We start from the raw sequence: 15,000 nt of genomic DNA on the forward strand, positions 1-15,000 counted from the left end.
TATATATGTCTCTTAAAAGATAGAGCTCAAAATCGATGCATTGAAGATACTTTATTGCAGCAACAGTTATAATAGCAGAAACAACCACAATAAGCCATAAATTTATTTATCCTGGATACTCTATTGAAATGTGCATAGGTTTGGCTTATTGTGGTTGTTTCTACTATTATAATTGTTGCTGCAATAAAGTATCTTCAATGCATCGATTTTGAGCTCTATCTTTTAAGAGACATATATATATATATATATATATATATATATATATATATATATATATATATATATATATATATATATATATATATATATATATATATATATATATATATATATATATACATATATATATACATATATATATATATACATACATACACATATGCATACATACACATATACATACATACATATATACGTACCGCAAGCCAAATGAGAGGCTAACGTACACCAACACACCTTCCTGTCACCCACCCATTGTGTTCAAAAACCTGGTGGAAGGTGTTAGTAACAGGATCGTGAGCCTTTCCTCTAGCCAAGAGATTTTTGATGCAGCAGCCACTCATTATAACGAGGCTCTAGTTGCTAGTGGATTTAGAGACCGCATCTCCTACATGCCGGACCCCACTACCCGTAGAAGGAAGCGTCGCAGAAACATCATTTGGTTTGTCCCCACTGCTTCTCTCTTAACGTAAAAACGTTTGTAGGCAGGATATTCCTTAAGTTTATAGATAAACATTTCGCACGTTCACATAGGGACGCATTCATTTTCAATAGGCACAACCTTAGGGTTTCTATTAGCTGTGCCCTCAATATTAAGAGCATTCTAGTTAGCATCTCTAGACCACGAGCGGAGGCAGATTGCTCATGCAGGTACCACACAGTGGAACTGAACCCGAAACCATATGGTTCGGAAGCAAGCTTCTTACCACACAACCACTCCTGCGCCTATATATATATATATATATATATATATATATATATATATATATATATATATATATATATATATATATATATATATATATATATATATATATATATATATATATATATATATATATATATATATATATATATATATATACACACACACATACATATATTCTATGTATGTGTGTATGCATGTAGCGAATTATTTGCTTTTGTACATAGTTATTCTATCTCTATATCATTCATCACCTCCGCCTCCGCCCCTTCTCTTCATTCTGGTGGACGTTGAACTACTCTCAACACTACCCCGTCATCTCCTTACCCCATCCCAATCGCTTAATAATACTCCTCGCATTCTGACACTAAACAACGTTTGTTTATCTCACCACTGCCCCCCCCCCCCCCGCCTTCTACCTCCTGCATTTCACCACTCAAGCTGCTGACCTTTCAACGCACCAATTCATTTATATTTTCTTTTCTACCTCACGAATATAATATTTAAAACTATTTATCTATTCTCTGTGACACTCTCACAATGGAGAATTTCCAGGAAGCAATTATCCTCTAAGTGTACATTAAGAACTGTCTCTCTCGATTGCTAAGCTACTATCACTGCACGAAGAAAAAGAAGAAAGACACAAACACATATTCCACGATCTTCTTCCAGGCTGTAATTAAGCTCATCTTTAATAAAATGTCTCACTTCATAAGAATGAAATACTGTTTTATATGATTACCACCGGGAAGAAATTTGAAGAAATTCATATTGAGCAAACAATAAATGAATGAATAAATATGTGAATTCTACACATTTTTCCCCTTATAATTTCCCTAATTTCAAATTCAAATTTCTAATCACGCTAAACATTATGAAGAAATGATTATCTCCCTTGCAAAGACTGCGTCCATAAGGGAAGACATGTGTTACGTATTATCCCTACATTCTCTTTGGCATGTTTTCTCCCCTTACAGATAATCTTCCCCACCTAACTTATATACAGGTGTAGACTCAAGATTTAGAATGCCCGGCTGGGGGCGTGATTTGTGGGCAAAGGAAAATTCATAAACTCGTGATAATTTATTCACGTACGCTATAAAAAAACTATCTGCTTTGAAATTTTTCGTCCGCCGATGAAGCAATCCTTTTTCACCTCTAAAACAGGATCTACCACATATATATAATTAACTAGAACCTTCATGCCAAATTTGGTATTATACCTCTGAGAAAAAAATCAGAGGGGTCGTATAGGGGTGGGTGGGGGCTAAAGCTTCCTATATGGCAAGGACCACAATTTGACCACCCATTAACCTTCCCCGAGTAATGAAAAACCTTCAGGCCAAATTTGGTACAGATTGATCCAGTGGTTTGGCCGTGCATAGAGGAAACACACGCACACACACACACACACACACACACACACACACACACACACACACACACACACACACACACACACACACACACACACTCACACACAGTGAATTTTATAAAATATCAGATATTATCTTAAAAATGTCAATTGGAATTGTTTTCTCTTTGAGGCAAGAAGAAAGCTCTGAAACGTGAGATTCCACTTCTCACGATTTATGGAATTGTCTAAACCCGCAAACTCTTGTATCATACACACATAGTCAATGCTAGGATGCATACTTATACACATATATACACTCATATATATACAAACATGTGTGGGTGCTGGTGAATGCATGAATGTGCATATATGAGCTCCTATTTCATAATGCTGGCTACAGCATAATGACGTCAACTGGCAATGCCAGATTTTTGTGGTCGCTCCGAGTCGTGCCGATATCATGTAAGATTATAATAATACATACACACACGCACATACAAGAATGTATATATATATATATATATATATATATATATATATATATATATATATATATATATATATATATATATATATATATATATATATATATGTATATATATATATATATTTATATATATATATATATATGTAGATATATATATATATATATACTTATACATACTTAAATGTATACATATATTATACATCATAAAACTCTCACACATTGCAATAAAGTTTTGCCAATCGTCCACACACTGTTTTCTAATAGCTTTCTTAATAGCGTTAGAAAGATAACTTCTAATCTGTTATCCAACAAAACATTTCTTTAAATCTTTAAAGATGCAGATTTTATTTTTTACTATTGTAAAGCACTGAAAAATAACGGATACGATCACATCTCTTCATAATCCCCGCTATCCAGTAACATGGAGAGACGCCATATCATTGTCTGTTTCACATCTACTTTTTCTGATCCGTTAAGTCCATTAACGCTAAAACTTTCTAACCGTTATAAATACCGTATTTATTTGTGTGGAAAAGAAATATAAAATATCGTATTTAATACTTGATTTCAACTGAAAGAACCTTGGGTGCTGCTTATACTAGGAACGAAGTTAAAACTATGAAGGGAAACAATTTTGTACGAAGATTTAGCACTAAATTCGCGATGCGACATATACACAAGTGCGACATTTTACACCAGTAAATATGATAGGTATTTACCGATTCGGCACAGAGACGGAAAACTATTAAACAGAAATAACATTAAACTGAGTTACAGCTGTACAGCCAAACTGAAAACATGTAAACTAATTAAGTTAACTGAAGCGTATTGTATATGCAGAAATACAAACATTTGCTCCACTGGTCATCTGGTGGAAGTGAAGCCAGTACAACAAGCTAACGAAACACTGGTCAGTTTTACGATGCTACCACCGTATTTATTCATCAGCTGCAAATTGCTTCTACTCCGTGGTATATATTTACAAGTAAGTGAAATCTGCTATGAGGAATGTATACTCTTTACTCTCTTTTACTTGTTTCAGTCATTTGACTGCGGCCATGCTGGAGCACCGCCTTTAGTCGAGCAAATCGACCCCGGGACTTATTCTTTGTAAGCCTGGTACTTATTCTATTGGAATCTTTTGCTGAACCGCTAAGTGACGGGGACATTAAACACACCAGCATCGGCTGTCAAGTAATGCTGGGGGGACAAACACAGACACACAAACATACACACACACACACACACACACACACACACACACATATATATATATACATATATACGACGGGCTTCTTTCAGTTTCCGTCTACCAAATCCGCTGACAAGGCTTTGGTCGGCCCGAGGCTATAATAGAAGACACTTGCCCAAGGTACTACGCAGTGGGACTGAACCCGGAACCATGCGGTTGGTAAGCAAGCTACTTACCACACAGCCACTCCTGCGCCTATGCGTAGATATTTGCGAATTTGATCTGCTAACCTGTCGACACATAATTAAATATTACTTTAATTTAACCCCACCAAGTCAATAAAACAAGAAACAAACGACTTATGAATATTGGCGCAGGAGTGGCTGTGTGGTAAGAAGATTGCTTCTCAACCACATGGTTCCGGTTTCAGTCCCACTGCGTAGCACCTTGGGCAAGTGTCTTCTACCATAGCCTCGGGCCGACCAAAGCCTAGTGAGTGGACTTGGCAGACGAAAACTGAAAGAAGCCCGTCGAATATATATATATATATATATATATATATATATATATATATATAGTATTAATAGAAGATGGAATGTGTGTTAGACATTATTGAGTACAAGACATGTTTCGACCCATCGTTCTGGGTCTCTTCGGGGACACCAATAAAAAAGTCGCACTAGAGATTTCTTGTGTCAGCTTGCTTACCGCTGTATGTCCATTCAATTCGGTGCTTTACTCATCGTCTTTTTATACATTTTGTATAATTTTTCTATATATATATATATACATACATATATATATATATATATATATATATATATATATATATATATATATATATATATATATATATATATATATATATATATATGTATGTATAAAAATTATACAAAAAATTATATATATATATATATGTGTATTTAATACGTCCCCCACCCCACCCAAACCACTCAGAAATAATTTTTTATGGGTTTTAAAACAGAAAAGGTGTAGTTACAAGTAAAATGATAATTATAAAAAAGAAAATGCAGCAGAAATATGTAAACTGGTTTTATTAACCGAATGACTTTAAAGATGGGACGATTTGTGCGCTCGTACTGCGGATTTCCTTCCGTTCGTACTTCAAGACAAAAATTCACACGAGTCTCGGCTCGTACAGCAAATTACTCGCAGAATGGGGCACTCGTACTGCGATGTTCTATTGTATATATATATATATATATATATATATATATATATATATATATATATATATATATATATATATATATATATATATATATATGTATGTGTGTGTGTGTGTGTGTGTGTGTGTGCGTGTGTGTGTATGTGTTTGTATCTCACAACCTCTCAACAACAGGTGTTTGTTTGTTTATGTCCACGTAAACAAATCAGCACAAAAGTGGTTCGGCAAAAGTGACGGAAATAATAAGTGTCCGCATTAAAAACACATACACACAAAAAACAGTTACTGGGGGTAATTTATTCTACCATAACTCTTCAATGTGAAGCTCCAGTATGGCCGCAGTCCAATGACTGAAACAAGTAAAAGATAAAAAGATTAATGATGACCGAATAAAATTGAAGGATCCCTTAGAAGTGATGTTAGAAGATGGGACGAATAAAACAAGTGATGTCAGGGCGAATATAGATGAAAGCGGTGAGTGCACGACTACGAATAAGTTCTTTCAAATAATGAGGGATGTAAAAGGGCGAAACCAGAAACAAATATTTAAGAAATAATCAAATAAAATGCTTACCGTTTCGTAGACCTGCCAAAGCTTCTCTTCCATCTCGGAAATTTGGCTCAAGCCCGACATTTTGCAACGTTCTCTCTCAGAAATATATATATGAGATGAGAGATGGTTGTAGTACGGTGATAGTGGAAATTGTAGTTGTAGATTTTATATTACTTTGATGTTCAATTTGATATTTTAACCATCTTTCTTATAATACGATGTGTTACGCCAATGCAAGGAAGCCAAGAATTGCATCTTTATACATATTTAGGCTCACTGTGAGATTTTTCTCTGTGCGTAAGAAACGTGTGCAAGGTTTTACACGGGGTGATATGATGTGGGCCAAGATATTGGGAGCGAAAAGTCGAAAGCATCATTATGCCATTGCGTAAGAATCCACCTGCAAAATAAAAAAGAATATATATAAATATGTACATACATACATACATACACACACATATACGTATATATATATATATATATATATATATATATATATATATATATATATATATATATATATATATATATATATATATATATCAGTAATTGTATACATAACCTGAATATCTTGCTGCCTGTACTTCGGTAGCAATGTTTGTATTTTGTCCGGAAACAAATTCCCTTTATAGACTTAATGTGTTAAGAAACACAGTATACTTCAGAGCTAGGCAAAACGAAATCACCCGAGAAGTGACCGCGAGGGCGACAGATGCGTTTTTCGTCGTTGTCGCGGCTTCTCAATATCACATACTCGTGTCACTTCCGAAACAAAATCGAACCAGCTAGTCTGAAGTATATAATATATACATTGGATTGCAGAGCACTACAAAAACAGAATAAAACCGGTTTATGCAATGGAAGCAGCTCTATAATGGAAAAATTCTATCAATAAACCGTATCAGTGTATGTATACAGTTGAAGGCCATAGGCTGCGCTTTTCGTCTCGGGTAAAGTCTCTTTATTGACGATTTCAACTGCTGTTCTGTTGTTAATGCATTTTTCTCCATTACATATATTTTGTACTTTATTGTAGCTAAATCAGCGCTCTATTTCGTGCCAAAGATTAGTCAGGAACATAGACAACTGAAGAAAACCCACCAAGAAGATTATCATGGCGGTTGAAATCAATTCAAGGCGGCCGTGGTTGATAAGAGACCGCAGATGGTACCCTTCCGAAAGCGAAGACTATAATTCAGTCCTTGCTGCCCGGCTCAGGTGCAGCGCACAAACTAAGGGCGAAATTCTTGTGATCCTGATATATCTGCTGATGATACGGAAGTGTTTCCGATATCGCAATTGATTCAGAAAGAGAGCTTGCAGTACTTCTGCGTTGCTTCTATAGTTTTGCATGTGGCAAAACATCTCCGATTTTTGTTTTATTTGTAACTTAAAAGGTCCAGGTACTTAAATTAAAATACAGTAATATCTCGACTATCGCGGGTGTTACGTTCCAAAAACCCCCGCGATAAGTGAAACTCTGCGAAGTAGAAACAGTACTGTACTGTATATTCTTTTAATTATTTTTATAATTTGTATATATCTATTTTATTATAAACGCAAAACAACACCCCACACTCGCTTCCTGGGTTTCATTTTCCTTATAGTATATACGATTCCTTGTTTATTCATCTACGGTACTTGCATATTTTCTTTTAATATATTTTAATTAATGTATTATACAGTGCAGTAGTGTAACTGTATTTTTATTTATCAATTTATTAATTTTTAGGCGTGAAAATGCTTATTTTACCACATGAATAATTAAAATCTAAAAAAAAAACAAACATAAATACCTATCGACCGCAGAAACCCGCGATATACTGATGAGTCTACGATATAAATTTACATATAATAGCCAGAAACATCCGCGATGTACCGAGGGCGCGATAGGTGAGCCGCGACACGGCGATGGATTACTATATAACATTCATTTACAGAACAAATAAGAATTGCAAATATGTATTAACGATTGGTGAACTAATTCCTCTGCACATATTTGTGCATATCCGATGCGAACTTCGGACGCAGTTTCTTTAACAACATCCATCATCCTCAAATAATGTGTACGGACATAGATCCACGATTAACACCTACATAATCCGACCTGTAGAGTACAATATGTATGTATATTTCTATGTATGTCATTTTTCAGTTTTATTTCAAGATTTCTTGCCAATAGAGAAAGAGCTGGTTTCTAACTTAGATTCAAGGTTCCTTCATTGGAATTTCAACATCAACAACAGGGTATTTTTGTATGTATGTGTGCAGATTTGTATGTATGTATGTATGTATGTATGCATGTATGTATGTGTATATGTTTGCGTAAATGTGTTTTAGCGCAGTTATAGCTATATGGTTAAGAAGCTCGTTTTGCAACCACGCAGTTTTGGGTTCAATCGCACTGCTTAGCACCTTGGGCGAGTGTCTTCTGCTCCAGACCCGGATCGATCAATGCTTTGAAATTGAATTTGGTATAAGGAAACGGCATGGAAGACCGTAGAACACACTTACACACACTTACACACACACACACACACACACACACACACACACACACACACACACACACACACACACACACACACACACACACACACACGCATACACATACATACGTGAGCGTGTCTGCGTTCGTGTATGTCTTCTTCCGCCATTTGACAAATGTAACTTTGTGACCCAATAACTGAAATAAATGAAAGATAAAATATAACTTTATGAATAAATTCCTCTTTATCTTTCATTGAGTTAACTTTCATTAACAATAAAAGTAAAAAAGCTGCTTTTGTTCTTATAAGATTATTCTGAGAATCCGTTTTCAGTCGCGATGACTGTTTCAATGCAAGAACAAAGTCATTGACATTCCTGCACTAAACGGTCCTTATTCACTTCGGACATCATCTGGACAATGGCTGCCTTTTGTGAAGCTACGGTATTTCGAAGATGTCAATTAATCTCCCTTTTAACAACATTCCAAAAGGAGTTGTCCATGAGATTTAAATCTGACGTGGCCACAAGTTTCGTCTTTCATGATTGTAAAGGTTGTCTGATATCCATTCTTGGGTTACGTGAGCGTTGTGAGAAGTTACTGGGGCTTGTTTAAACACGTATGGCCTTCCAGTGAGTTCTTCATATATCCAGTGCTTAACAATTGTCTGCAGCATCTCACCGTGTCCAGCAGCATTAATTCCTAGATCTTGTGGAAAGATGTGAGATGGCATGACATGACCTTCGTTACTCACCATTCCTAAGGCCATTATACTTACTGGAAACGTACTTTTGCATCTTTCTGAGAGCATCGGAATGATCTGCAGATAACCGTTTGCCATTTTTCCTGAATGAATTTTAGTTTCGGTCGATGACTTTTTCATCGGAGAAGAATGAAAACATGCCATGTTCGTGAGGGGTTTTAATATTGTTAAGTAACTGCTTGGCACGATCAAGCGGTTTTCTGGTGTCTTTGCAGACATGAATTAGCTTCTCAGTATATACGACTTTTAATGATTATCTTCGAGCATCATAGTTCTGAAGTTCATTGGCGATAGCTTTCATTAATTTTCCAGGATCCGTACCTATAACGTTTTGAATCCGTTGGATGAATTGCGGTGTTCTTATAGAGTCTGAACATTTAGAACAGTGCTGCGCAACCGGTATGCCGCGAGGTGTACCGCACTGTGACCTGAATATAATTTTTTCCCCCTATACTCTTAGTTAAGCTTTTAGTTCAGGTGAGCCGCTGAATTTTGAAAAGAACATCATAAGTATACCGCAAGTGAAAAAATGGTTGGGGAGCACTGGCTTAGAATATTTGTTTCTTTTTGATACAGCAAAAATATTCACGACAGAGACATACAGCCCCCACCCCGAACTTTGTATACGAAAGATCTGGTAACATTTAGAGAGTTGGAAATTTCTAAATCGTTGTATTCTGCATTTATGACAACAATAACTGCGTGTCTTTTCATTTTTTTTGCCTTAACATTTTAGTTGGCCTCGGGGGATCTGGAAGAAATAAACTCCTTTTAATTGTTTTAAAGAGACTAATATAATAATAATAATTAATTATTCCACATGAATGCTTATATTGGATTGGCAACTAAGTTCCCGCCGTTTTTTAAAAATTTAAATTTTTAAAAGGTTTAATAAAAAAATAACAACTAATTAATCAATAATGTATTCACTCTTGTTGTTTACAACTTCTTCCCAACGTTCAACAAGATTTTCAATACCCCGTTAGTAGAAATCACTTGATTTCGACTAGAAAAATTGATCCAACCAAGTTTTCAATTCTACATCAGTATTGAACAAAACTCCGCGCACAGCATTTGAAAGAGATCGAAAGAAGTGGAAATCCGTTGGTGCCAAATCAAGAGAGTGCGGCAGGTGTGGCAGCACTTCCCAGCCATGCGTTTGAATGGCTTCCTTGGTCATATTGGCGATATGAGGGCGGGCGTTGTCGTGCAGTAGAAGAACTCCATGCTGCCAATTAGGTCTTTCTCTTGGATAGCCGTGTTGAGTTGTTCCATCTGTTGAACATAGAGTTCTACGTTGACCGTTTGATTCCGTTCAAGCAATTCGTAATGGATAATCCCTTTCCAGTCCCACAATACGCACAACATCGTTTTACGTGGATGAAGATCTTGTTTCACGCGCGGTGTCGCTTGTTTACCGTGGCTAAGCCATTCCTTACACTGCTTCATATTGATGTACAGGTACCATTTTTCGTCGCCAGTAACGATTCGGTAAAGAAATCGTTGCTTGTGTCCATGAGTTGAGCGGTAACGAGCAAGCAAACCAGCGGAGATTGTGGCTCGTTGATTTTTGTTGTCACTTAAAGCATGCGGAACTCATGCTCCATACTTCTGAACCTTTCCCACCGAGTGAAGGTGCTTCTCTATAGCAGTGTGGGAGCATTCCATTTTCTCTGCCAGTTCCCTTGTCGTTTGACGAGTTGGTTTAATCGCTCTTCATCGAACTCAACTGGACGGCCAAAACGAGGTGCGTCTTTGAGGTCAAAATTTCCATTTTTGAACTTGGCATACCAATCACGAGCGGTTCTTTCAGCTATGGCACCCTCTCCATACACAGCACAAATGTCGCAAGCAGCTTTTGCGGCCTTAGAACCTTAATTAAAAGCAAAAAGAAGGAGGTGTCGAAAATGCTCGTTTTTCTTAACTTGACATTCGATTTTAATGATCTGAAAATAAACAAAAATTAACTGAAATTAACTAGAAAAAAAAAAAACAAAAAATAGATTCCAAAATGATTAAAAAATAGAATTCTCAAAAAAAAAAAAATAGATTCCAAAATTTAAAAACGCAATAAATTCCCAAATTAAAAAAAAAACGGCGGGAACTTAGTTGCCAACTCGATATAAGAAATGAAAAGACATGCAGTGATCGTTGGTATATGTGATGAACACAATCGTTCTAAATGTTGCAAGATCTTTTGAACAGACAGACAGACAGACACACACACACACACACACACACACACACACACACACACACACACACACACACACGTATATGTATATACATTATCTAATTAAAGAGCACAATACATGTATTGTGTCCTTAAAACTAATAATATTTATCTCTCACCAGATGGAGAACTTCTTCTGTTGAATTTTCTATCACGGAACAGTACATTATGTATGTATGTATGTATGTATGTATGTATGTGCGTGTGTGTTTGTCACCATCACCGCTTGATAACCAGTATTAGCACATTTACGTCCCCGTAATTTAGCGGTTTGGCAAAAGAGATCAATAGAATAAGTACTAGGCATTGAAAAGTATATACTAGGGTCGATTCGTTCGGCTAAAAATTCTTCAAGACGATACTCCAGCATGGCCACAGTCTAATGACTGAAACAAGCGAAAGGTTAAGAGATATTCGTAAAAGTTTGTCTATTGTCGGATTTTAAAACTATCAAATTGCAAAACATATTCTTATTCTCCGTGAAATGTCCTTCCTGTATCCATCTGAGAATTCATTCGCTTCTTCTTTACATACAAATCCCGTTCAAATACCACGTGTGATCGCCATTACGAGAATTAAATCATTTTGCAATTAGATCTATGCAATATGAATGCTTGAAAGAGAAGCTGAGTAGAAACTACACTTCACCGGAGGCGATTGCGAAAAACAGATTCCCCTTCAACCACATTCCTCCACCTTGTTACCTTGCTGGGCGGCTGACAAAAAACGAAGCCATTTTGGAAGGTTTCGGTGGCCGACAAAAAACGAAGCCATTTTGGAAGGTTTCGGTGGCTGACAAAAAAAAAAGCGATTTTGGAAAGTTTCGTGCTTTGGAAAGTTTTCTTCCTCTTAAAAATTTTCCGCGTAGGGTAAGAAAAAAGGGTTGATCAGTTCCTTATGGATCTGGTCAATTAAGAAAGAGGGCAGAGCAATACAATGATTAAGAACGAACTCTTTTAAAAAGGGAAACAAGACATAAAATCACATAACTTTAAAACACAGCTTAGGGGGAAAAGGAGGAGGAGGAGGAAGAAGAGCAACAACAACAACAATAATGGTTTCAAATTTTGACACAAGGCCAGCAATTTCGAGGGAGGAGGTAAGACTATTACATCGACCCCAGTGCTCAGCTGGTACTTATTCTATCGATCCTGAAAGGATGAAAGGCAAAGTCGACTGCGGCGGAATTTGAGCTCAGAACGTAAAGACGGGCGAAATACTGCCAAGCATTTTACCTGGTGTGCTAACAATTCTGTCAGCTCACAGCCTTAATAATAATAATAATAGTAATGACGATGATGATGATGATGATGATGATATGGGGGAGCATCATAGCCATGTGTTGAGTGGAATTCTTTGAGGCTTGAATAATTCACTTCAGGAAACATGGGTGTTTCGTTCATCATCGTTAAACAACTCTTATTCAGGGACCTTTCGAGCAGGATGGGCACCTCAACCTGAAGAAAATTCTAACTGGGCCCCACCTGTAAGGTCATGTGCTGTTTATCTTGATATGAGATCAGCATGTCGTGCACATATGTTTGTACCCTTATCAGACGGGTAGTCATGATGGGTATAATGGGCTTCGTATATTTGTACCCCAGTGTCACTTTGATACCATGCACTACTCTCTCACTCAGTAATGATGATGATGATAATAATAATAATAATAATAATAATAATAATAATAATAATAATAATAATAATAATGATAATAATGATTCTTTCTACAATAAGATCGATGCCTGAAATTTTGGAGGAGTCGGCGAATTTATTACTTTGACCCAGTGCTCAGCTGGTATCTATTTTATCGACCCCGAAAGAATGAAAGGCAAAGTTGACCTCAGCGGAATTTGAATTCAGAATGTCACGAGTCGGAAGAATTACCGTTAAACATTTTGTCCGGCATGCTAACGATTCTTCCCACAAAATAAAAAAATTAAGCCGGATTTTGCTAAAGTTGTCTGCCGAAACCTCATGCCTCATGGGAAAGGAAGAAAGCTTATTTGTTGGGGTTGGGCAAAAACGTAACAACGAAACAATAACAAAACCTTGAAAGAAAACCTTGAAGATTTTTGGAGAAATAGTTTTTCACAAACATAACTTCCGTTGGGTGAAAGAGGAACACAAAGAAGTGAAGGAAAAAAAAAGAGAGGAAGAAGACTACTTCTCTTCTTTCTCACGAGGCTTGGGGCTTTCAGGGGCAGCTATTCCGAAACTTCAACAAGAATAATGGTTTCAGGTTTTGGCCCAAGGCCAGCAATTCTGAGGGAAGTACAAATCGATTACATCGACCCCACCCCCTGTACTCAACTGGTACTTATTTTATCGGCCCCGAAATGATGGAAGGCAAAGTTGACCTCGGCGTAATTTGAACTCAGAACGCGAAGACGGATGAAATGCTGCTAAGCTTTTTTTGCCCGGTGCGGTAACGATTCTGCCAGTCTTAATAATAATAATAATAACAATAACAACAACAACAACAACAACAACAACAACAACAACAACAACAATAATAATAATAATAATAATAATAATAATAAAGAGAATGGTAATACCTAAATTGCATGTTAAGTTGGTCTTCGTGTAAATCCCGGAATCCTTTTGGTCGATGTCGTTGTTAATATTGGTGATGATGATGATGGCAGTGGTGGTAGTAAGGCTTCGTAGATTTTCACGTAACGCGACAGGTGAAGAGACGGACTTATGCTTATGTAAATATAATATGATATAATACATGTATATATTTATATATCTATATCTATCTATCTATCTATCTATCTATATATATATATATACATGCGTGTGTGTATGTATGTATGTATGTATGTTTATGTAAGTATAAGAGGAACTGAGATGTGTATGTGTGTACGTGGAGAGAGACAGAGAGAGAGGAATAGGTAGATACGTAGATAATAGATAGATAGATAGATAGATAGATAGATAGATAGATAGATAGATAGATAGATAGGATAATAAGTTAACTCTAAACACAAATTAAGTTTGAGAAACAAGAGAAAGAATGGAAAGAAAACTATAAAAGGTGGAAAAGTCTTTCAAAACCCCGTACGAGTAAAGAAGAAACAAATAAACAGGAAGAAAACAATAATCAAACGAAGAGATAACACACATACATACATATATACGCGAAATGACAGATGGAAGACGACGGTGTCAACTGCTTTCATATACATATATATATATATTGTATATATATATATATATATATATATATATATATATATATATATATATATATATATATATATATATATATATATATATATATATATATATATATATATATATATATATATATTTAATGTGTGTATGTGTGTGTGTATGTGTATTAGGTTGTACACCAGGCGAGAGATCGTAAAAAAAATGTCTGCTGCTGGGTTATATATTTCCTAGTGTGACTGACAGACAAATTGACTGATTGCACCTAAGTGAGCAGACGACAGGAAAATAGTTGCAGGCGCCTCCACCGCCGCAAACCGCCGCCGCCGCTTTCTTCACTAAGTATGACGAGGTGGGTTATGGCGGAGGTTTTTTCTTTTTATTACTTTCTTTTTATCGTTCTCGATAAAAATTGTTGCAGACTAGGTCGTAGCAACCGGTGTGTATGTGTGCGTGTGCGTGCACGACTCTGTGTGTGTCTGTGTTTATTTGTGTGTGTATATATATATACACACACATACATAATTACGCACACGTATATTCACATACACATACCTATGTGTGTGTGTGTGTGTGTCTGTTTGGATGGCGTAACTTGTTAATTAGTTGACTGGTTGTCGGTTCAATATCGAG

The 15,000-nt window shown here is 36.2% G+C and overlaps 1 protein-coding gene across 2 annotated transcripts in view; it reads right to left on the reverse strand.

Moving 5' to 3' along the window:
- Positions 1-14,408, reverse strand: part of LOC106868310 (uncharacterized) — a 63,759-nt gene extending 49,351 nt beyond the window's left edge. The window contains exons 1-3 of one of the 2 annotated variants that reach the window (XM_052970892.2): positions 13,746-14,408; positions 8,322-8,389; positions 5,725-6,103 (exon numbers count right to left, since the gene is read on the reverse strand). In XM_052970892.2, the coding sequence (XP_052826852.1) occupies positions 5,725-5,784 (60 nt within the window). In that variant the 5' untranslated portion in view covers positions 5,785-6,103; positions 8,322-8,389; positions 13,746-14,408. The remainder of the gene's footprint in view (positions 1-5,724; positions 6,104-8,321; positions 8,390-13,745) is intronic. The other variant, XM_052970891.2, reaches the window with a different exon arrangement.
- Positions 14,409-15,000: the final 592 nt, after the last annotated feature.

This window comes from Octopus bimaculoides, chromosome 9 (assembly GCF_046866305.1).
Source record: "Octopus bimaculoides isolate indiv1 chromosome 9, ASM4686630v1, whole genome shotgun sequence".
Taxonomy (NCBI): Eukaryota; Metazoa; Mollusca; class Cephalopoda; order Octopoda; family Octopodidae; genus Octopus; species Octopus bimaculoides.